The sequence below is a fragment of the Suricata suricatta genome, chromosome 11 (genome assembly GCF_006229205.1).
Source record: "Suricata suricatta isolate VVHF042 chromosome 11, meerkat_22Aug2017_6uvM2_HiC, whole genome shotgun sequence".
In the NCBI taxonomy this organism is placed as follows: Eukaryota; Metazoa; Chordata; class Mammalia; order Carnivora; family Herpestidae; genus Suricata; species Suricata suricatta.
Genome location: NC_043710.1, coordinates 88,699,801 through 88,724,730, shown reverse-complemented (window position 1 = coordinate 88,724,730; position 24,930 = coordinate 88,699,801). Strand labels below are relative to the sequence as shown.

Genomic DNA, 24,930 nt, shown 5'->3' with positions numbered 1-24,930 from the left:
TTCTGTTCGGTATGTCCCGTTAGAGCAGACACTAGCAAGCACTAGATTACCGTTCCCAGAGGTCACTGGGGCATTCAGGAAGCAGCAGCAATCCCCCAAGCTGGGGTTGCTCAGTAAGGCCGACTCCCTCCGACCCCCAAGCCTCCAGGTCCCCGTGGAAGGGCTGGCAAGTGGCCAATGTGGCCATCCTAGTGGGAGGGATGCCTCCCCAAGGCTCACTTCCTACCTGCTAACATCACCATCACCCCACTAGTCTGATACCCTCTAGCCAGTAGCTCCTAGAACACAGTGCACAGCTCCCTTAAAAGCCAGGCACATGGCCTTGGGATTCTGGGGGTGGCCTCCCCCTTCTGACTGCAGGGCAGCCCACGGCAGGGCACGCTCTGGTCCCTCAGCACGCAGGGGGTCTGCCATAGGCCACAGGCCATCACGCGAAGGCAGCTTCACAGCCTTTCTCTCCAGGTTTGAAATACCACACTCCAAAACACATGAAGAATATTAATTAAATGAAGGTTTATTTCAAAATTAGTCTTAGAATGTAAGCTGTTTTTGAGGGCTGGAGCCAGACTACATAAATGAGCAGTGAGAGCGCCCGCCTTCCTCCAACGTGGGCGGAGAGGCGCCTCAGCGGCCCTGTCCCTCAGTCATGCATCCAATGGTCACTAGGACTAGAAACCAACAGCAAAGGACCCCGCGCGCTTGCTCATGTTTAATCCGGGTTAAGCTATACACGTTTAAATACACGTCGGAGGTTACGTGGTGTCATGCAGTCCCTGTGATGGAATGACTCTTGCTCAGTGACCTCCGCAGCAAGGCTGCCCCCAAGGCAAGGTTAGGTGGGACAGAGCACTGAAAAGAGAAGGGGAGAGGGGGGAGAGAGGTCAAAGAACAGCGTGGGTCAGGACCTCCCAGCACAGGGTGGTCCTGGCCCAAAGGCATTCATGTTCTGAGCATTGAACTGTCCCCTAGGAACTCAAGAATAACTGTGATCACATGTCTTCTCTCCAGAAGAAGAGACCACGGTAGGTGGTCATTTGGTGTAATGATTTAAGTCTCCGGTGCTTGTCTTCCTGAGTTCAAACCCTGCATCGGGCCTTTGCTAATTCTCTGACCTCTGGGAAATCACTTCACTTTTCTGTGCTTGCTTCCTCGTGTGTCCAATAGACTGTCTCTGCCTACCCCACAGGGTTGTTCAGAAGCAAACAGAAAGTGCTCAGTAAATGTTAACTAGTTTTATGAATTCACTGACATTTCCATGGATCACAGTGGGGAAAGGGGTCTAGTCAGACTTACAGAACCCATTTCCACAAACCTCCTTTGAGAAATTTGCTTTTAAAGCCTTTAAGAGTCAGAAGTTCTTCCCAAGGTTTAGCCTGAAGTCCTCCTGCAGAAATTCAAGACTAATCTTTCTGATCCTTTTGGAAACAATATAGCTCAGGTTCTTAACTGAGATCCAGAAGCCTACGGGAACTGTCCCCAATGCTGTGTGTGTGTGTGTGTGTGTGTGTGTGTGTGTGTGTGTGTGTGTGTAGCAAAATCTGATGAAGTCAACTGGACAACAGATGACTATCAGTAAGACACTGTTATGGCCTGAAAGTTTGGGTTTCCCCAAATTCACATGTCGAAGCCCTAACCCCTAGTGCAGCTTGTATTTGGAGATGGAGCCTCTAAGGAAGTGAGGTTAAGTGAGTCATAGGATGGGGCTCTGATCTGATAGGATTAGTGTCCTTATAAGAGGCACCAGAGAGCTCTAGCACATGCTCTCTTCACATGCACAGAAGATAGGCCACCTGAGGACAGGGCGAGAAGGTGGCCATCGACAAGCCAAGGAGAGAGCCCTTGCAAGCAACTGGATTTGCTGGCATCTTGACCGTGGACTTCTAGCTTCTAAAACTGAGAGAAAATAAATTTCTGTGGTTCGAGCTAGGCATTTTGTTTTAGCAGCCTGAGCAGACTGATACAGGTATTAACATCACAAAAAGAAAGACGACCAGAGAATACATGTCTCTTAACGGAAGTGTATAACCACCGACAATGTAATGCTTATCGAAAAATATGAGGGGTGCCTGGGTTAAGTTGCTTAAGCATCCAACTCTTGACTTTTGGCTCAGGTCACGATCTCATTGTCATGAGATTGAACCCCGCATCAGGCTCTGCCGTGACAGCATGGAACCTGCTTGGGATTCTCTCCCTCCCTCTCTCTCTGCCCCTCCCCCACTCGTTTGAGAGCATATGTGAATTCTCTCTCTCTCTCTTTCTCAAAATAAACAAACTTAAAAAAAATTTTTGAGACTAAGTCCGAAAAAGCCTCAGCTCTACCAGTTGAACAGGAAATACAAAAACTGAAAAAAGTAATTATTAAAATATTTTAAAATTATTAAATACAAAAAATAATTTAAAAAATTTTTAAATGTTTATTTATTTTCGAGAGCATGAGAGACACAGAGGGTGAGCTGGGGAGGGGCAGAGAGAGAACGAGACACAGAATCTGAAGCAGGTTCCAGGCTCTGAGCTGTCAGCACAGAGCCCGATGCGGGGCCCAAACTCACGAACCACAAGACCATGACCTGAGCCAAAGTCAGCCACCTAACCAACTGAGCCACCCAGGCACCACTAAATACAAAAAATAATTTATTAAATTAAACCATGGGGACACAACTAACTAGCAGAAGCCAAAATGAGGAAATTTTACAGGACAAATAAAATTTGCAATAAATTTCAAGGAATGAGAGGAAAGAAAGGAACATCTACATATATTAAAAGAGACTTAAGACACATATTATCCAATTGCAATGTATGGACTCTCATTGGATCCTGATTCAAATAGACTGGAAAAATATCTGAGCACTGACTGGGTAGTCAATGATTTTAAGACATTTTGTATTTTTCTAATTGTGTTAACAATATCGTTGTGTTTTTTAAGTTTATTTAAGTTTAAGTTTATTTTTTTTAAGTTTTTAAGTTTTTTTTAAGTTTATTTTATATTGAGAGAGAAAAAGAACACACATGGAGGGGCAGAGAGAGAGGGAAAGATAAAGAATCCCAACCAGGCTTCACACTGTCAGCACAGAGCCTGACGCAGGGCTCAATCCCACAAACCATGAGATCATGACCTGAGCCGAAATCAAGAGTCAGATGCTCAACCAGCTAAGCCACCCAGGCACCCTTTCAAGTTATGTTTTTTAAAAGAGCCCTGTGTTTTAGGGGCGTCTGGTGGCTCCGTGGGTTGAGCATCCAACTTCAGCTCAGGTCATGATCTCACAGTTCATGAGTTTGAGCCCTGTGTCGGGCTCTGGGCTGACAGCTCACAGCCTGGAACCTGCTTCAGAGTCTGTGTCTCCCTCTTTCTCTCTGCCCCTCCCCTGCTCTCTCTCTCTCTCTCTCTCTCATAAATAAACATCAAAAAAATTATAGAGTCCTGATGTTTTAGAAATGTACACTGATGTATTTATAGATTAAAAATGATGATTAGGATTTGCTTCAAAATAATATGGAGAGGAGAAGCTGGGTAGGGGAATGAGTAAAACTGGCCATGAGTCAATAATTACTGAAACAGGATGTTGAGAACATAAGAGTTCATTATACCTGTCACTCAACTCTTAAAAAGTTTCATTAATAAAAGATAAAACAAACGTTAGGAAAGGATGTAACTAATCATGACTTCAAGCAGCCGAAACCTGGTAAAGGTGTCCCCGGCTCTGTTTTTCCAAACGAAATAGGCCGAACTCCACAGAACTTTCACAATAATGTGCCGGCTTGGCTGTCCTAATGTGGAGTGGCTCTGGGGACTCCGGGCAACATCCAAAGACAAAACCCCTCCCTGCCAGGGCCTCGCAGCCATCCCGGGGCGGCCCTGGCCCTGCGCAGTCTGGGCAGGCTGGCCGCTGGAGACCCCGCAGGGCTCTGCTCTGGGAGGCCTGGGGGCTGCGCTTACCTTTTAAAATGTAGTCCGTTAGCAAAGTGGGCACCTTCTCATTATCCTCCTTCATGGCAAAGAGAACTGGAGAAGGAGAGAGAGAGAGAGAGAGAGAGAGAGATTAGGTGAGGTTCTGTGGCCAGACAGTCCACCAACCCAAAATGAGAAATGATTCAAGGAAACCTGACATTCACGGAGTACTGAGCAAAAAAGCCTAGAAGCTTCTGTCAAGAATCAGCACTTATCGTACTGACGGAGAAGAGAATACATTCAAAGAATCAGAGTAGCCTGTTGGTGATTTTATTTTCTTTTATCTTATATGTGGGGGGAGGGGGTATTTTTGCTCACCTGTAATTTCCACATTACTTCCTAAGTATATATCTTTATATATCTTCCTAAGCATGAACATAAATAAAACAATTTATAAAAGAACGTGCTTCAGATGCAATCTAAATGTCAAGAATAACAGTCATCCCATTATTGAATCACCCATGGAACTCTTTAAAGACATTCTATTCGTGTAAACAGATATTGGAAAATTTTCCCTAATTATTATAATAATAAATTATAATTCCAATACATTAACAACAAATGAACTTACAATATTTGCAAATATTCATTTTCTATTTCATGCCCAGTAGAGTACTAGAATTCGTGGAATTGCAAAGGAATTATGGGCCCTCAAGTTCATAAAGTTCTCGTCGAGACACTTTCATGATTTTCACACATAGTAGGGAAATAATAGGGAAGTTACTGCATAAAGGCTTTTTAGAAGAGTTTTTACAATAGTTTTTTCTGTCATTAAACTAGGTAGCTAGCACGTTCTCATATTCATAATTCATACGGTGGAAGTCAGCTTTGGAGTAAACCCTTCAAGAACGTTGCTGGACTTCGTCTATAACATCATAAAATGAGGGGAGAAGGGAGCCCGCCAACAGGACTCTTCACCAACAGATTCTTTAAATAAACTGTGGTGTATCTATCCCATGTAGGCAGGGTCACGAAACTCGGATTTCAAAACTGGGGAGTGGGTGACAGAGAGCCTGGGCTGTGGTCCGAGTCGGTGGTCGGGTCCCGCCGGAGAACAGAAAGAGCCTGAACCTGGGGGCCCTCCAGGTGCTCCTTCCTTTTATTTCCTCTATAGTTTCCGACACTTATCTGTGTCGACCGGAGAGGCTAGAAGTACTTACAAACAAATACGGGCAGACTAAACGCCGCGCCAAGAAGCTGCGCAGACGAAACTGTTGCCCTCAGCCAGTGTGTGTCTAAGTCTCCTGCCCAAATCTGAAATGTATAGGCGCCATCTGGTCCGCAAGAGCTGGTCTTGGGCCTCTGTTCTTGGGTTCAGGAGGAAAGAGGAGCCATTCACAAATCCATATGAGGATTTGCCGAAAAAAAGTAGAGCTTTTATAGTCTGCAGCGGAATTCGCATTCAGGAAAGATGGCAGTATTTTTCTTTTAAAAAGAATAAAATATTGGAATGTGGTGGACCCACATGATGGGAGAGAGAGCCATAAAAGGAACGTTAACCAAATGTTAACTGATAGAACTAAAATCATGATACAAAATTTTATAGCCAGTTCATCCCAACTATATGGCGAAGACGTAAAATATTATGGCTGAAAACACCAAAGTAGTACCCACAGTGGAGGGGACAATGAATTATTTATTTTCTTTTGTTCACTTTCCTGTGTTTCTGAACTGTTCTAAATGATGGATATGCTCCAATTAAGATTTTTCAAACGAACTTGAAACATGTAAATAAAACCCACTGTTTCTTAATTAAAATGAAAAAAATGTTCACACTGAATTCCTGAATGGGTATCTGTAATAAATTTATAGCTCCCCCTTTAAAAAAATGATAGAATACTTTACATATATCAACTTGCGTAATTTGTCCAAATTATTTTCCAAGTGCCTACTGCTTGTGAAAACACAAACAACCTATAAATGTCAGTTCATTTCTGTCGGCTCCCTTTAAAAAAAAAATCTTAGCGCATATTTATGCAAATAAAGGAGTTTAAAATGAGTGAAGAGGAAGCCAATGTACTTTGAATTTGAAATTCCAGAATTCTCAAGGACACCCAGATCCGTGGATGTAGGCAGGGTTTCCATTTACCAGAACCGCCTGCTTTGGTTGTCCCAATTGATAAAAATGAACATGTTTGGTCACCTTTTGTAGCGCCAGGGGCCCTCCTCATCTGAATAGAAGAAACTCTTCATCCCCTCCCCTGGGGTATCAAATAGCCCTGCGCTGGCCTGGCCCCATGATGCTGGGCCACTGCCCCTGAGGCAGGGCCACACTGGGCTGGGCGGCTTGGGTAGCCTGTCACTCAGGCCTTGCGCGGTTGCCAGGGAGATGGACATTCTTGGAATTCACTGAGCCTGCCGCCCAGTCTCAGCCTCAGCTTTTTCTCTTCCTAAAAGCCTCAGGCTGACACTGATGGCTAACACCGCATGCCCCCAGCCCTTCGGACGTTGTAGCGTTTAATGTGTGTAAGGAGATTTTGCCTTTATCACACACTGGTTTCTCCCGCAGCTCAGAAAGTTTATTAATATTTGACAATAGAGTCAGAGCAAAGGGGAGGAGGCAGTCATTTCCTGGAAGGAAAAACTGTTCTTTCCAGTCAGGCTCACCCACCCTACCACCCAAGAAACCTTGCTTCTCCTTAAAAATGCAGCCAGTCCTGGGGCGCCTGGGTGGCTCCGTAGGTTGAGCGTCCAACTTTGGCTCAGGTCATGATCCTTTAGTTCGTGAGTCCCAGTCCTATGTCAGCTCCGTGCTGACGGCTCAGAGCCTGGAACCTGCTTCAGATTCTGTTCAGATTCTGTGTCTCCCTCTCTCTCTGCCCCTCCCCAGCTCCCTCCCTCCCTCTCTCCTTTTTCCCCTCTCTCTTTCTCTCTCTCTCTCTCTCGCTCGCTCGTTCACTCTTGCTCTCTCTCAAAAATAAGCATCAAAAATATTTTTAATAATAATAATATTTAAAATGCAGCCAGTCCCATACACCAAGCTCCTCGCTTCAGGGCCACAAGGTAGGACAAAGTAACCTCAAGTTGCTCACAAGAGGACAGGGAAGGCAGAGATCACAAGGCTTTGAGCACTGCTGGGTGAGCCCCAGAAAGTCCCTGCACACCACCACTGCCCCCACCAGCCCCCAACCTCCTTCACCAGCTCATTCTTTCCTGGCAAGTCTCTGCCCTTTACAAGGAAGCAGGGGAAAAACAAGAGAGCTCCAGGGTGCCTGGGCGGCTCAGTCGGTTAAGCGTCAGACTTTGGTTCAGGTCATGATCTCATGGCTCATGAGTCGGGCTCTGTGCTGACAGCTCAGCGGCTTCGGATTCTTGTCCGTCCCTCTCCCCCGCTTGCGCTCTGCCTCTCTCAAAAATAAACATTAAAAAAAAAAGTTAACCAAAGAAGACAGCCCGGGGTACCACTGCAGAGTGCTTTAGTTTTGTCGCTGGGTAGGGGGACGTGATGCAGTGATACGGACACATTCTGCCCCGTCTAAGGCCCTGTTCTCAGGGAAACCACAGGTCTGAGGCACCAGGCCTGATGCTCACAGGGAGGGAAGAAGGAAAATGAGCAAGCAGCCCATCTCACTGAGGACAAGGGGAACTCACTGTTTGTCAGCATCTGGAGATCTTCCACTGACGGAGGCAAGGCTTTCTTCTCGTAAGGGATGACGGTGTTCAGATACTAAAAGACAACAGGGCATGCAGGGCTTGAGACTCAAGTATGGTCCCTCTGCTGGTAAGATGAGGTGACAATTCGCCTGGGGACTGCGTTTTTCTCTAATAAACATGCTCCATCGAATTGGACACTCTGGGCAACACCCCAGACACTGTGCACACCACTGCTTCAGGACCCTGTCCCCCTCATTGGGGACGGTCTCTGAAAGTAAGACTTTACCATATTAGCCTTCTATTCTAGCTAATACATTCTTCTGACACTAGAAGACTTTGGTTATGTAGGAATCCTGGTGAGCAGAGGCTGAGAGCAGAGAACGTTTTAAAGGGGGATTCTGTTTTCTCATCTTTTGCAGAGCGATTTGAAAATGAACAGTCTCTCTTTTGTCAAAGGTGACAGGGGAGAGAACCTCAATCCCGCCCTGGGTCTTGGAATGTTGGGTTTGCTCCCTCTGCTGGATACAAGGTGCTTCTACAACAAGCCCACCCTGGCCGAGTGGGCTGTTCTGAGACTGCAGCTCCAGAGAGACCCTGAAGGTAGCGGACGAGCCTGGGGACTGAGAAGAGCTCCAGACCCAAGGCCAAAAGACTCGTATTTTGGTCTTGGTTCTGCCCCTAGCGGTGTGGCCTTGGGAGAATACCTACCCTCTCTGGGCCTTAGCTCTCACAGCTGCAAAATGAGGCGCCGGGGCTAGATATTCCTAAAATCTCTGCCATGCTGCAATGCTAGGATTCTACCCCTGAGGAATCAGCTGCAACTGTGTCTAACGTACACACACACGACGACGAGCTCATGCCACCATCTCAGCCTCGTCTGAGTATGCACGCGCCCTCCTGATCAGACTACGCACCTCGCGAGGGCAGAGCTAGACTTACCCATCTTTATATCTGAGGACCTGCATCAAAAACGGCTCCCCTTTTAAAAGAAACTGGCTGTCCCTCCTCAAGAGGGGAAGAAAAGGTGCACTCCTCCCCCTGCCCGAGTCCCAGGATAATCCCAGGGAATCACCAAGTTGCAAGAGTCCAGGAAGAGAGCTGGGAGCAAGGGAACTGCTTGTACCTGCTTGTCCGTTCCTGAGGAGCCAAAGGTCTGGCGGATGCCGCTCTGCAGGATGTTGGAGATGCCTTCCATGCTGAAGCGCTGTGAAGAGGAGGGGGCTCAAGAACAAATGCTTCCTGCTCCATAGTCCTTGCCCTGGGTACCTCGGTGTCCTCCCTAAACTACCCAGACCCACCGACTACCACCGGGTCCCAGATAACACCAGGGCTAAGAGATAGGCCAAAATGTCAGCCTGAGCTTTGCAAGAATGAATAGTAGAGTCTCAGAGACTCTCAGCTTCGTCCCTCAGGGCAACAGGCCCCCCTGCGCTCCCCTCACTTCCAAACTTCCGCCCCCCCCCCCCATGTAAAGAGAAGAGCGAAGCAGGACAGTCCACCTGGAGCAGATTACGGCGCAGGCATCTTAGGGAGGACAATGAAATGTCCAGCCTTGTGGAAGGGCAAATGTAAGTAAAGCTACTGTCCTTCGCTGGGAAGCTTTTTCCAAAATGCACAAGCCCAGCACCAATTCAGTGGGTCTGGGCTAGAGCCTAGGCCCTTCAAGGTATTTTGAAAAAGCTCCTTGGATGATTCTCCTGAGCTTCCTTGATCAAGAACCACAGGTCTGAAGAATCCTGTCACTATGTATGACAGGAAGTAAGGCATCATACTTTTCAAGCCTGAAACACCCTACTGACATCCTAAAGAGATAAGTGGGGATGAGTAGCAGGGATTCTGACCCTGAGTCCCAGGGCACAATGCCCCTCAGCACTAAACACCTTCACCCCTCTCTCTAAGGTCTAAGGTAGCACGTGCCATATGCAAGTATTTTTTGATGTCCCCGTCTTGCCTCCACCAGCTGGACCAGGCATACTCCAGGGGAGTAAAGGAGACAGGGGTGTCTTCTCCCTCTTTACAGCCCCACAGTCTGCCAGGGGTCCTGCTCACACTCCACACTGTGCCCCGGTCTGCTTACGGGTCCTCTGCAGGGTTGGGATGGGGACCCGCCAGGGTGAGGATCAGGGGCTGGACACACCCAATAATCCCGCTGGGTGGTTCACACACCTTGAGAGGCATCTGGTTTCCCTTCTCTATCCGGCTGCTCTGCAGACTCAGGCCTTTCTCTTTCCGCCTCTTCTTCATCAGCTCGCGCTGCTCCTTCTGCTTGTTCTGAACCTCAATCAGCACCGTGATGAAGGAGTTCTTCACTTCCTTCTCAAATTCCAGCTCGTCTCGGCGGGCCAGCTGCTGCACCAGCTCCTCTGAGAAGTCCCGGATGGCACCCTCCACCTGGTCCAGCAGCTCGGTCAGCTCTGACCCAGACATGTGCCTCAGGCCTGCAGAGAGAGACCATCCCACAGGTGACAGCTGTGTTCGAGTCAGAGCCCGAACCAGAGGCTCCTGGGGCTGCTGCCGCGTGAGGTGGCTCTGCCTCTCCGGGGGAAACCCCTTTCAACCCCTTATAGGACTGGGAATTGAGGGCCATGCCAAGAAGGGAGGGACCCATATACCAACAGCCAAAGTGAACACTGCTCCCAGGGACACAGAAGAAGAAATAGCTCCTCAAGAAGCCCGTGGACTCTGCAAAAATGTGCATGGACAGACACGTGGCTTTTTGATCCTGTGTTCCTCTTCCTATTTCTTCTCTGTTTCTACAATATTCCAAGTGCAAAATGGGTCAAGAATCAGGGGGAGAGGAGTGCCTGGATGGCTCAGTCGGTTCAGTGACTGACTCTTGGTTTCAGCTCATGTCATGATCTCACAGTTACATGAGTTTGGCCCCTGCATCAGGCTCTGTGCTGGCCGCGCAGAGCCTGCTTGGGAATCTCAATCTCTCCCTCTCTCCCTGCACCTCCCTTGCACACATGTTCTCTCTTTCTCTCAAAATAAAAGATATAGCTGGACATCAACATAAGCACGGTGGCCTGATGCCTTCTTCACCCCTCCTGTCCTGTGTGGCAATGCAGACATCCAGGAATATGGGAAACATCAACACACTGAAAAATGAACCCTGGCTGGTTGGGACAGAGTCTGCTGTCAGGGGAAAGGGAACCTGAGATAAAGGGATACAGATAACTTTGTCTTAAATTCTTGACCCTTAAGATTTCTTCATTTAAATCGATTGCGGAAGGGAGGAGGGCGGCATCATTTCACATCTGTCCCTTTCTGAGATCTCTGGTTTCTGCCCCAGAATCCATTTCACTTCTCCGTTTCTGCTCTGGCCTATGTGTTTGCTGCCTTGGTTCACCTTCCCCGTTTCTTCTGCTCTCGGGAGCTGCCTCCTCCTTCTGCATTTGCCGTTTCACTCTGCACCGTCAGCTGTTTTGGGAGGCTTGAGCTGAATGCCACTGTGTTTGGGGCCTTTGTGTGGCTGAGCACGGCCCGAAGGCAGCCAAGTCTGCCCCATCATTCCGAGCACATTCCTTCTGCGCTGGCCATCTCCCGGCCTCCACGCTTTAGGGCGCTGAGTTTCATTTTCAGGACACAGTCCTTCAGATCAGGCCTCAATTTTTGCCATGTTTGGACCTTTACACCGCCCAGCCCGCCTTCTCCCTCCTGTGTTTGCAAGTCCCCACCAGCCCGTGTGTGAATGTCCTCGCCCTCCTGCAGCACGGGTGCCCTTGTCCCTCCAGACTGATGACTTCCTTCCGTACCCAATGCTGCCTTCGCTGAGTTACATCTTTCCATTTCACGCTCACCCGCCTCTGCGTGATCACTTTACTACGAACCTGTGTCAGAGAGCTAACGTGACGCACGGATTAAGGGGAGTTCTGGAGTCGAGCTGCCTTCACATTCGGACTCCAGCCCTCATGGCCCGTATGTGATGAAAGGGCAAATACAAATAAAAATAAGAGGCTTGACTCTCCCTGTTGAAAATAAAGGAAGAGACTTTCTCTCTCTTTCACTTGCCTTTTCTTTGAGAATGGCTTCCTTGGTCCTTTGCAGACAGATGCCAATCATTTTAATGGCTAAATAAGCCTCTTGCCCCAAGTCTCAGGACTCAGGAATGTTCCCTCCACCACCTGGGAGTGACAGCTTTCAAAAGTAATCATCAGAGAAGATGACAGGAGCCTAACCAGTTGCCTGACTCCAGACTGCAAAACCTATTTAATGGATTGGGTTGTATCCACTTAGCTGTCGATGAGAGTAGGGTTTCTTTCTGGTGTTGCAATCCCTTTAGCAAGTGATATGCACTCCATTCTGGCTTTACGCTTATTCAATAATAAAATTGTTTTCTTTCTCTTCTCCTCTGTGGAAAGCTTTTCTGGATGGGGAGGAGATTTTGTTTTTAATTATATTTCCCCCACAGTGGCATCAAACAAGTCACTTAACCTCTCGAGATACTCAATTACCTCGATCCTAATGGAGTCAGCGTGGGGAGGAAATGCGATTATGCACAGAAATTCTCAGAACAGGGTCTGGTACATAGAGAGCTCTCCAAAAATATCCGCTGTCATGATTATTACCTTTTCCATTGGTTTTATGGTAGCATCATGTTGGATACTGGGTACAGATGTGTCCTCCTTTTTCTGCTTTTGTCTTATTCCTTGGTTACTTTTACCATCTTTGATTTTGTTTAACTGCCTTTCTCTCCACTCCCCCCGCCAAAAATGCTAACTTCTCTCATCACTGATGCCCAGGAAGAAAGGTGCCACCGCCCCCTCGATCTGAGGTTCTATTAGCTACAAATGAAGCACGTGCCCTCGGCCTGGCCCAGAGTGGTCTCCATCCTTGGCACCAGGGCCCTCACCTTCATAGGACCAGTTGTTGTTGAAGGTCTGGGTCAAGGCCTGCATCTCCTGAAGGAGGACGGAGTCAGCCTGGGAGGAGGTTTCTCCCTCGTCCTCCTCCTCCAGAGCCTCCTCTTCTTCTTCGGGGTCTGGGGAGTTCTGCATCATTTCTTCAATCTCCTCAATTACCTAGAGAAGGCACACAAGAGAGTGCTTACTCTGTTCTCTGCTGAAGGGACATGCTGGCTCGAATTTTGATCGGTTAAGGATGTTTCTAATGTGCTTCCTGTAAAATCCCCAAAGCGATATCATTATTTAATACATATTGAATAATAATAAAAACAGATCTGACCAAAGGCTTCCATACACTCCTTCTTTAATGTAAAGCACTCTTTAATGTGAAATCTCTTCCAAGAACACCATTTAGATGAGTGCTTTATTGGAAATAAACTCCTCTTTCGGGAAACAAAGCAAAGCTGCCTGGAAAGGAATCTGTGGAGCCCTTTATTTCTAAGTGGGGAAATACTTTATCCACCCAACTTTAGCACAAAACCCAGTCCATTAACTGTCACAGTGCTTACGCTGTTCCTAGAACAGCTCAAAATGGGGAGGCTTTTTTACACTGAGGAAATCTCCAGAATTCACCTAGAGAGGAGCAAAGGCTGCCCAGACACAAGTACAAAACAGGATGATAAATTAACAAAAGGACAGGTAGGGTCTGGAGAGCAGAAAAGAGATAGGAAAACCAACTGTAATCTAGACTTAAAAAAATTTTTTTTAATATTTATTTTTGAGAGAGAGAGAGAAAGAAAGAGAGAGAGAGAGCGCGCACAAGCAGGGAAGGGACAGACAGAGAAGGAGACACAGAATCTGAAGCAGGTTCCAGGCTCTGAGCTGAAAGCACAGAGCCCAATGCAGAGCTCCAATTCATGAACCGTAAGAACCTGAGCCAAAGTTGGACGCTTAAACCGACTGAGCCACCCAGGCGCCCCTAACCAAGACTCTTAATAGGGCCCAGCAGAGAGGGCTGAACGAGAGGACTGCCAGAGGACTAACTGAGCTGGTTTGTCCATTAATGGTTTACACATAAAGAAAATGGAAGAAGCAAAGAAGGTCTGAAAGGCATCACCAGATGGATCGGATCACGATAGGGCGTTTACACATTTGTCTGTCCTCGACTCTGGAGTGGATTGAAGCTCTAGGCCACTGGACTGTGGTCCCTAAAGCAGGTGTTCATGTTAGCTGGACCAAGGACAAGGGGACTTAGGGTGCCCTCCTTGAGAATAATTTCTATTTTATTCCTGCAACTTCTCGCCTCCACTCAGCCAATTTAGGGTCTACTTAGTCTGTGCTGACTGAGAGCCACTTGTAAAACACAAGCAAATGACAAACCCCTGTTAGAATTTTACAGCTGAGTTTCTTGTTCTCTCAGACTACTTGGCCTGGACTTTGGATCACTGAATTGTATTTCTCTTACCATTCACAAGAATAACAGTTAAACCCTATTTTCTTTTTATCTGGCTCCCTTCAATCTCTTGATCCTTACCTGTTTATAATCCCACCTCTTTACCACAGATAGGAAAGTGTTCCTTTTACCAAAAAGTGCTGTCTGGTACCAACGGCTCCTGGTGGAGCTTCTGCGGAACTACTTTGTGGAAATCTCATGTGGGACCTGCTCCCAAAAGTCACCCATAAATATTTGTTGACTAAAACGTTGAAAAAAGAATCCAAAGACCCAAGACTACTCCCCCTGAGTACTAAGTGACTAAAGCCAAAATACAACTAATTCAATCAAATGTCAAGCACTACAATTTTTTTTTAAACAAAGACATAACTATACATTGAGTCCTTTTGGGGGCACCTGGGTGGCTCAGTCAGTTAAGTGTCTGACTTCAGCTCAGGTCATGATCTCACAGTTCGTGAGTTAGAGCCTCACATCAGGCTTTGTGTGGACAGCTCAGAACCTCGCCTCTGCCTTTGATTCTGTGTGTCTCTCTCTCAGCCCTCCCCACTTGTACTCTGTCTCTCTCTCTTAAACGTAATTAACATTTAAAAAATATTTTTTTCAAAGAGTCCTTTTAGAAGGCTCAACATTTTGGATGTTCTGTGAAACATGAGAAAATACCCATCCTACAAAAACCTCATCTGCCACTACTATCTTTGCAAGAACAGGGATTTAAGACCCTTATTTAAGTGTCTTGACTCTTAATGAGATTGCATTTCAGAGGCTTAGCCAGAAGGGAAGCCAGTCAAGACGGGGCCAAGTCTCTGGCTGTAATCAAACATGAGCCCCACCCAACCCAAGGGCTAGAAATTCTGTTCCTATTTACTGCAGGTGGGTAAACTAAGGCATAAAGAGAAATGAAATCCCTAATCAAAGATGCTCCAAGTCATCAACACAGCCACCACAAGACCATATATTTTTCTTCTGCCTTAAATGGATGTGACAAGGAGCTCCTGGTGGCTCAGTAAGTTAAGTTTCCAACTCTTGGTTTTGGCTCAGGTCATGATCTCATGGTACATGAGTTCAAGCTCCGCATCAGGCTCCGTGCTAGCAGCGTGAAGCCTGCTGGGGAGTCAGTCTCTCTCCCTCTCTCTCTCTCTGCCCCTCCCCTGCTCTCTCACTCTCAAAAATAAATTTAAAAAAAATTTTTAATAAAATAAAAGGATGTGGCAAGTATACATACTTAACCTTTTGTTTGACCCAGAGAACCAAAAGTCCTGAGAACCAAGAGAAATATTCATACCTGATCCGCTGTGAGTAGAGGCTCCTCATTGATACCAGAGTCGTGTTCACTCTTCTCGTTGAACTCTTCCTCTTCTTTCTCATGGATCTGAAGGGGGGAAGGGTGGAATTCTAATGGATCATCAGCAGACCCAGGCCTCTCCTCACTCTCTGGTCTCTAGAATGGATATGACCGAGAGGCCCCTCCAGCCAGCCAGCCGCTGTGTGAAGAGGGAATCTGAAGCATGCCCAGAGTTTCACCCGATTCCAAACATACCCCTTCAGCACAACATGAACCCCTGAGTCCAGCTCAGTCAGAAAAGGACAACGAGGGAGGAGCGCTGTTCTTTAACCCACAGACAGGTTGTCCCTGTGTGAACAAGGAACCCTTTCCAAGGCGAGTGAAACTGCAACCAACTCCTTCAGCAAAGGCATCCTTATTTACACAAGGAGTGTCAATCTGGGGTTTTGTTTCCTGAGTTTACTTAATTAGGCATTTTAACGGGTGGGTTCTTCCATTCCAAACAGTCAAGCTTTTAGAACTTGATGCAATGCTGTCTGGAATCGGAATCGGAATCGGAATTCTAGGCTTGGGGTCATCGCTGCTGAAGGATGTGATGAATCCACGTGAGACACGCCACAGAATCACCTGACCGCATGAACTGTAAGACAGACTACACATCTAAAATATTGAAACATTTGCCCTGTTTCCCAAAAATTCCACAATGCTGAGTAAGATTCTGAAAGTTCATTGGCATTGCTATTCTAGATGTTGAAATCCAACGAGGTATTCACAGCACATTTGGCTTTACTGACCATATCCCAAACAGGCACAGTCCAGCATTTATGTTCAGATCCTAAACAAAATAAACACCAAACCACCCCACAGGCTGTCCGCTTCCAGAAGACTGATTTGAAGTCATAGAAGGGCTGGTAAGGAGCGCCTCCAGGAAATCTTTCTGCAGAGACACCTCTCATGCCGGAATCAATTTTTACTTGCTCATCGATAGATAACAGGCTGACCTGCCTCTTTCCCGGGGATTACACTTCTCCTGGTCCAAGAGAAAACACCCAGCTCCAGAGATAATCTATCCTCGGAAACTTCTCCTCTATTCTTTGAGCTCCATCTTGGCAGATGCTCCTCACTAAACGTATCACCTTCTGTCTACGTTTGCTTAAAACCAGGACTATGTCATTAAAAAATTAATCAAATATATCTCAAATGCCGTCTGCACTCAACCTGGATAAGGGGTAGGACAGGGAAGTAATGGGATCATCTGAGGGGCTTGTGCACCAGATGGTGACATCTATTTCTGCTGGTGAACCCATATGCTGCTCTCTCTGCCAAGTCTACCTGCCACCTGTGGTGGCCGCCTGGCTTCCGCACGTCCCACTCTGCAGAACGCAGCTCCGGAGCCACACTTTGTTCATGACTACACTCATGGTGAACTTTCTCAGGGCCAAAAAGTCCTGTGCTAGAAGTTAGGCTCACCCTGGGGAACAGAGGTGGTTGTTTTCTGTTTGGATTCTTTTCTGTAAGCAAGTGTGAGACATAACCAGAATTTTTTTGACATTAAGTCTACTCTAAAAATGAAAGGTTTACATCTTCTGAGATATGGCCAATTTTCACTGACTATTCATATTGCCTCATTGAGTGACATTGTCTCCTTCCCCAACGTCTTCCCTCTGAGCTCCTGGCTGAAGGCAAGGAGGGAGCATCTAGGAACAGACCCTTCTTGTTGTTTAAATGTTAGCGAGCCTGACTGAGCAGTGGCATGAGTGCCTCTTAGAGCTTCCTGGCCTCTCCTGTGGGCACAAAGCCTGCGGGTCTGATTTGTCAGGCTTGGGTAGAAAGAGACCTGAAAATCAATTATAATAAATGATAAGTTACCCTGAGTTCTTAGTATTGCGAGAGCTATCCCTAACCCCACGGTTTCTCAGATCTCAGAAGTCTGACACGAAAAAGTAAAATAAAAGGAGAAGCAAACACAAAGTACTTAAAGAAAGCCCTGGCTGCTTCCCTCCGCTCCCACGTGTGGACTATCTCCTGCCTCTGCTTTCACACATCCACCCATCCCGGCCTCTTCTCCACCCTCTCTAGCTCTTGGTTCTCATCCTCTCTTCCCTCCTAATCCTCTTAGGGCTCTTCCCACATACTCTCCCCATCCTAGCAGACTCTGTTCCGCTCTAACGGCTTCTGTCCCTTCTCAACAAGCCCTCTTCCCTTATGAATGTCATGTACAGACTCCCTACCTTCCCCTCTTTACCAGGACAATATCTCAGGCAGAGAGTGGAAAACTGGGTGGGAACAAATAGGAAAAAAATTTTTTAAATGATAACACTTGTGCATATGGATAAGATTATATGACTGACGCACACATGTTTATGTACGAGGAAGAGAATGTGTATATTCTCAATATATGACAGAGACCTAAAAATTGCTAAAGCCAAAAACAACCTGCAAGGGTAGGTCATTTGGGGCTGAATTACACTGTGACTAAAACTCATGTAGTGTCCATAGTGTAAAAGCGAACTAATGACTGTTTCAAGAAAAATCATTCTTCCAAGTGACTTCTTTCCAGAACTGAGAAAAAAAGACTGAGATCCAGAAAAGGTCCCGCCACACCACTCGGCAAGCTTCTTCCTCCTTTGGGTCAAGGGTGTGCCCCTAAGGCTGTAACGCTGTAGCTTTAAACTTGACACTACATGTGGAGAACCTTCCCTGGAGCCTGTAAGACTGCCAAGTCTTGCTGCACAGAAGCCTGAGTGAGGCCCAAAATTACAGCCCTTGTGTTCAGTCATGACTATTAACCAGATGATTCTATTCACGAGTCAGAGAATCGCTATTGCATAATGTTTCCCTCCCCTTATCACAATTATTTCACACAAGCGGTTGCCTTCTTGACCAAAAATAAGAGAATGAAGGTACATTTTTGCCTCCAGTCAAAAGTTAAAAAAGAAGAAAATCAATGACATGCACCCAGCCTGGGGAAAAGTCAACTACATGCCCTTTACGCTTGTGAACCACCAGGAAACAGCTGTGTGGGGTTAAGTCCATGCCTCTGAATCCCCACAGTGAGATGTGCCAGGGCCAGGCAAACAGCATGTAGACAACAGGCACGTCTTGAAAGAATTAATGAGCAAATGAAAAAGACAGGAATGGCAACATTCCTCCCGTCCTGGACAGTCCATTCCTCTTGCCCAAGATAACCACGACCTGCTATTAATTCAAGTTATGGGGACAAAAGAGACAGTCTTTTATATCACTCAGGAACCAAATATTGATTAATATAAAAACCCAATAAATGTGGAGAATTGTAAGTAGTAATAATACTACAAGGCTCAAACATAGTATTTTGACCTAAAAATATAAGCATACCTTTTTTTCCCTCAAGCTTCTAATGTAAGGCCAAGGCCTTTTTCTTCATGATGGGCCTCTGAGTAGAGGTTCCACATACTCTTTCTCCTATCATCCACATCAGAACACAATTTTTTAAATGATTTAAATGATTTCCCATTTCTGTGTTTTTATAGCAGAAGAAAGATAGGAGATGGCGCACACACTCCTTTATCTCCTCTTCCTCCTGAAATCTGACTAACGTGAGAGCTAAGGGACCAAAAGAGAATATCCCACAAGAACAAAATGAACTGGAGGAAAGACTACAGCAAAGGAGATGTTAGAAAGCAGATGCTGAGCTAGCAGGCTAGAGGAGTAAGCTCTGTGGAAGGAAGCTTCCCAAAGTAAGTGCTTTTACCCCAAAGATGCTGGAAGACTCCAGAATTGGTGGTACTGGAAGGTGGGGCTGCAAAAGGAAGGATCTGCTGGGATTCTTCACAGAAGCAGTGAGACCCTGGGTCTCTTCTCCCTTCCCATGTAGAAAGGCAACTACTACCCTTTCTCCATTAAAAGAAGTGGAGATTTCACGCTGGAAAGGTTGAAACTAGGAGGCCCTGGACTCAAGATACCCAAGTCCACCTGAAAGCAGGGGTGAGAGATCTTGCCCAAAACAGAGGGATTAAGTGAAAGTCAACATACTTACCAAGACCCTCCTGCCCTTATTAGGTTCTAAGGACACTGGTGGTCAGGCTTATCCTCCTCAAGCAAAACATTGGAGGACTCAAGTCAGTGGTCAGCACATTTCAGCACATTTCTATTACACTGTCCAAAAAAAGACCTATAGATACATGCCACTATTTGGGGTCTCCAAACAAAATGACCAGGTCCTTACTGATCACTACAGTGAGGGCAGCAGGAAACAAGGTTTGCCAATCGAGGAAGAGCTCAATGAGTCTAGTGTCACTTTTAAATATGAAATTATGCCCAAGGACTTTCAAATATTTACAGACAACTCCCAACATGAAAGACAAGGACGAAAACAAATACATAGGAAAAGTAAATCAAAAGCAATACAGAAGTTAGAAGAAATTCCTTTCTATCATTACTGCCCTCAAAGAGATATCAAAAAAACATTGTTTCCTTGAAACATGGTCTTTTTTAGTAGAATTAAATAAAAACAAAAACAAAAACAAGAAAGAGCTCTTAGAAATTAAAATTAGCAAATTAGCAAAATCTATATTTTCAAAAGAAGAATTGAAGATAAGGTTGAGAAAATCACCAAAAGAGTAAAACAAAATAAGTAGATAGAAAATGGGAGGAGAGAAAAAAAAGAAGACCATTTTAAGTCCAACACTTGAATAAAGGGAATTCTAAAAAACAAAAACAGAAGAGTTGGTCTCTTTCAGCCACAAAAGAGTAGCTAGTACTGGACTTACCCCTCCAGCCACGTACAACTATAAATCTGGACAAAATCTATATGCCAATTGTTTTGAGGCACTAGGCATAGATAGTAAAAGGCTGTGACCATTGAAAGAAGGGAAAACATGAAATAAATGAAAGCTAAGAATGTGTCACCTGTGAACTCACACTACAAGAAACACTATAGAAAGTTTTTTGGTCTAAAAGGAAATGAGCAAAAATCAGACCCACAGGAAAGAATACATAATACCAAAAATGGTAAATGTTAAAATTTTATGCTTTTTTCCTTCTCCTAATTTCTTTAAAGGACAACTGTCTAAAGCAAAAGATAAAAACTTTGTTTTGTAGGGTAAGTAATAGGAATTGAAGTAAAATTTATGACAACACTAGCACAGAGGATGACAGTAGACTTATGCTGTGGAAAGTGTTTTACATTTTATGTGAAGTAGCATAATATTAATACTAAATAGACTATGATAAATTAATAATGCAGAATATAATCTTTAGAAAAGTCAGTAAAAATCAACAACAAAAATCAGAAACACACACTCAAAGAGATATAGCTAAAATCTAATGGAAGAAATAAAATGGAATATTGAACAAATTTGATTAACCCAAAAGAAGGCAGGGAAGATGGAACAGAGGAACAACAACAACAAAAAAACCAGATAGAAATGTAAGATCATACACTTAAACCAAATTATTAAAGTTACTTTAAATGTTACTGAACTAAACGCTACTAAGATGCACTGAACCCAATAAATGAAAAGCACAGATTATCATTTTCAGACTAAATATAAAAGACTAGGGGTGCTGAAGTGGCTCAGTCAATTAAGTAGCCAGCTCTTGATTTCAGTTCATGTCATGATCTCATCGTTCATAGGATGGAGCCCTACACTGGGCTCTGAGCTGATGGCGGGGAAGAGTCCTCACTCCTCGCCCTTCCCCAGCTCTCTCTCTTTCTCTCTCAAAAGTAAAAATAATAATAAAAAGACTCAACTATATGCAATCTATAAAAGACATGCTTTAAACATAAAGACACAGACAGGTGAAAAGTAAAAGGACTGATAGAAACATCATACAATCCAGTAATTATGCTGGCAAGCTATTTAGCTAAAGAAAACGTAAACACTAATTCAAAAAGACATATGCACCCCTATGTTTACTGTAGCATTATTTACAATAGCCAACATATGGAAGCAACCTATGTCCAACAGTAGATGAATGAATAATGGAATATTACTTAGCCATTAAAAAAAATGAGAACTTGGGGCACCTGAGTGGTTCAGTCAGTTAAGCACCCAACTTCAGGTCAGGTCATGATCTATGGTTCATGAGTTCGAGCCCCAAATCAGGCTCTGCTCTGTCAGTGAAGAAGAGCCTGCTTCAGATTCTCTGTCTCCCTCTCTCTCTGCCCCTCCCCCACTTGTGCACATGCACATGTGCCCACACACTTGCTCTCCCTCTCTCTCTCTCTCTCTCTCTGTCTCAAAAATAAAAGAAAATTTAAAGAAAAAAGAACGAGCCCTTGTGTGACAATATGGATGGAGCTAGAAGGTATTATGCTAAGTGAAATAAGTCAGACAGAGATAGGCAAATGCTATGATTTCACTCATATGTGGAATCTAAAAGACAAAACAAACAAAAATACAAACACTCAAATACAGAGAACAAAATGATAGTTACCAGAGGGAAGAGAGGTGGGGGTAATGGGCAAACAGCTGAAGAGGTACAAACTTCCAGTTATAAAATAAATACAGTCGTGGGGGGGTGCACCTGGCTGGCTCAGTCAGTAGAGCATATGACTTCTGATCTTGAGGTCATGAGTTCAAGCCCCACATTAGGCATAGGGCTTACAATAAATGAATGAATTGATCAATCAATCATTCATGGAGATGAAAATCACACCAAAGGAATATAATCCATAATATTATAATAACACTGTATAATGACAGATCACTACATGGTGAGCATCGCGTAATGTATAGAATTGTCAACTCACTATGCTGTGTACCTGAAAACAGAACTAATTTAATATTGTATGTCAACTTTACTTTAATAATTAAAATTAAAACCAAAAAACAAATTGTAGTGAGTAAACAGACAAAATAATCAGTTAAGATATAGAAGAACTCAACAATACTGTAAACCAACTTAAGCTAGTTGACCTTTATAGAACATCCCAACCAAAAATTACAGAATATACATGCTTTTCAAAAAAAAAAAAAAAAGAATACACTTGCTTTTCAATGGCACACAGTACATTCCTAAGATACAACATATGCTGAGTATATATCAATCCCAATATATTTTAAAGGACTGAATTTATACAGATTGTGTTCTTGACCAAGCTAAATTAGAAATCAATGAAGAAATGATAACTATAAAATCCCCAAACATTTTGAAATTCAGCAACATATATCTAAATTACCCCAGGTCAAAGAAGGAATCACAAGAGAAGTTAGAAAATATTTCAAGCTGAAGGTTAATAAAAACATGCCATCTCAAAATTGTAGGATTCAGCTAAAGCAATGCTGAAAGGAAATTTTATTATTTTAAGATGCTCGGGTATCACTGATCTGAATGTTTGTGTCCTCCCAAGATCCATGTGTTGAAATCTTTTCTTTTAATTTTTATTTATTTTTGAAAGAGAGAGAGAGAGAAAGAGACAGCGTGAACAGTGGGGGGTGGGGCAGAGAGAGAGAGGGAGATACAGAATCCAAAGACAGGCTCCAGGCTCTGAGCTAGCTGTCAGCACAGAGCCAGATGTGGGGCTTGAACCCACGAACTGTGAGATCACGACCTGAGCCGAAGTTGGACACTTAGCCGAATGACCCACCCAGGCACCCCCCATGTGTTGAAATCTTAATGCTCAATGATGGTGTTAAAGGCGGGGACTCGGGGATTTGCCTGGGTCATGAGGTTGAGGCCATAATGCCTGGGAAAGAGGCTCCATGGAGCCCCCAGGATCCCTTGTACCAATAAGGACACAGCCAGAAATTGGCAGTCTGTAAGCCAGAAGAGGGCCTTTCCCGGAACCTAGTCATGCTGGCACCCTGGATGTTCAGCCCTCTTAACACTGAGAAATAAATCTCTGTTGTTTACAAGTCATCCTGTCTGTGGTATTGTGTCATAGCAGCCTGAGTGGTCTAAGACAATTATTTTTAAAGTTTAAAATCTGATCTAAGCTCCTACCTTAAGAGGCTTAGTAAAATCCTAGTAAGTATAAGGAAGGAAATAATAAAGTTAAGGAAAGAAATCGACAAATTAGAAAATCAACAAACAAAGGAAAAGAAAACCAAAAGTGGTGTTCCAGAAAGATGAATAAAATTGATAAACCCATAATTAGACTTAAGAGAGAGGATGGGAGGGAGAGAAGGAGAAAGAAAACACAAATTAGTGGATCAGAAATAAAAAGAGGACCATCACTATAGTTCTTACTGACATTAAAATAATAAGAACATATCATAAACAACTTTGTGGTCAATATACTCAACTATTTAGATTAAATGAACACATTCCTTGAAAGACACTATTTACCAAAATCGGCTCAGGAAGAAATGGAAAATCTCAATGCCTCTACATTTATTAAAGAAATTGAATGTGTAACCAAAAACCTTCCACAGAGAAAATGCCTGGGCCAGATGGTTTCACTGGTGTAGTCTATCAAACATGTAAGGAAGAGATAATACCAATCTAAGACAAATTCAGAAAAGAAAAAAAGAAAAATTCCCAATTCATGTTATGACATTACAAGAAATGAAAATTACACAAAAAGAGTCCTTGTGAATATAGATGCAAAAATCTTTAATAAAATATGAGCAAATCAAATCCCACATTATATAAAAGTGATACTATATCATGACTAAGTGGGGTTTATCTTAAGAATGAAAGGTTGGTTTAATATTTGAAAATCAATTAATGTAATTCATCACATCAACATAATAAATTGATCTACATACATAAGTTGATCTATGGATTTAACACAAGCACAGTTGAATTTCCAGGGAGTTATAGAAATTGATTAGCTGAATCCAGAATTTATATGGAAATGCGAAGGACGTAAAATAACCAAAAGAGGGGCACCTGGGTGACTCAGTCAGGTAAGCATCTGACTTTTGATTTCAGCTCAGGTCATGATCTCACAGTTTATGAGTCTGGGCACTGCATCAGGGTCCACACTGACAGCACGAAGCCTGCTTGGGATTCTATCTCTGCCTCTCTCTCTCTCTCTCTCTCTCTCTCTCTCTCTCTCTCTCTGCCCCCCCCTCAAAATAAGTAAATAAACCTAACAAAATACAAAAATAAAGGGAAAATAAAATAGCCAAAACAACTTTGGAAAGAAAGAAACTTGGAAGACTTATACAGTTGACCCTTGAACAATGAAAGGGTTAGGGGTACCAATGCCCTGCATGGTAAAAATCTACATGTAATGTTTGACTCCCCCATAACTTAACTACAAGTAGCCTACTGTTGATGGAAGCCTTACTGATAATATAGACAGTTGATTAACACATATTTAGTATGTTATGCACTGTATTTAGTATTATACACTGTATTTTTATACTAAAGTAAGTTTGAGAGAAAAAAATGTTATTGAAAATCATAAGGAAGAAAAATACATTTACAGTACTGTACTGTAGTTACCATAAAAAGTCCACATGCAAGTGGTCCCACACAGTTCAAACCCATGTTGTTGAAGGGTCAGCTGTCCTACTTTATATCAAGACTTATTACAAAGCTACAGTAATGAATACAGCACAGTATTGGCATAAAGATAGATACACATCAATGAAACAGAATAAAGAATTCAGAAATAGATCCACACAGATATGGTTAATTGATTTTTGACAAAGGTGCCAAGACAATTTAATAGGGAAAGTACAATATTTCCAATAAGTAGTACCAGAACAATTCAGTAGCCTCCCCCACACACACACCAATTTTGACCCTTACCTCACACCATACATAGAAACTAACTTGAAATGAATCATAAACCATAGAAGAGCTAAAACTGGAAGACTTCTAGAAGACTTAAGAAAAAATCTCTATGACTTCTTAAATACTACACAAAGGG

The 24,930-nt window shown here is 44.1% G+C and overlaps 1 protein-coding gene across 1 annotated transcript in view; it reads right to left on the bottom strand.

Moving 5' to 3' along the window:
- Positions 1-493: 493 nt before the first annotated feature.
- FEZ1 (fasciculation and elongation protein zeta 1) overlaps positions 494-24,930 on the bottom strand; it is a 42,197-nt gene continuing 17,760 nt past the window's right edge. Inside the window, exons 4-10 of the mRNA XM_029915140.1 lie at positions 15,120-15,206; positions 12,393-12,561; positions 9,707-9,978; positions 8,664-8,744; positions 7,538-7,613; positions 3,935-4,000; positions 494-849 (exon numbers count right to left, since the gene is read on the bottom strand). Coding sequence (XP_029771000.1) covers positions 833-849; positions 3,935-4,000; positions 7,538-7,613; positions 8,664-8,744; positions 9,707-9,978; positions 12,393-12,561; positions 15,120-15,206 — 768 coding nt within the window. The 3' untranslated portion in view covers positions 494-832. The remainder of the gene's footprint in view (positions 850-3,934; positions 4,001-7,537; positions 7,614-8,663; positions 8,745-9,706; positions 9,979-12,392; positions 12,562-15,119; positions 15,207-24,930) is intronic.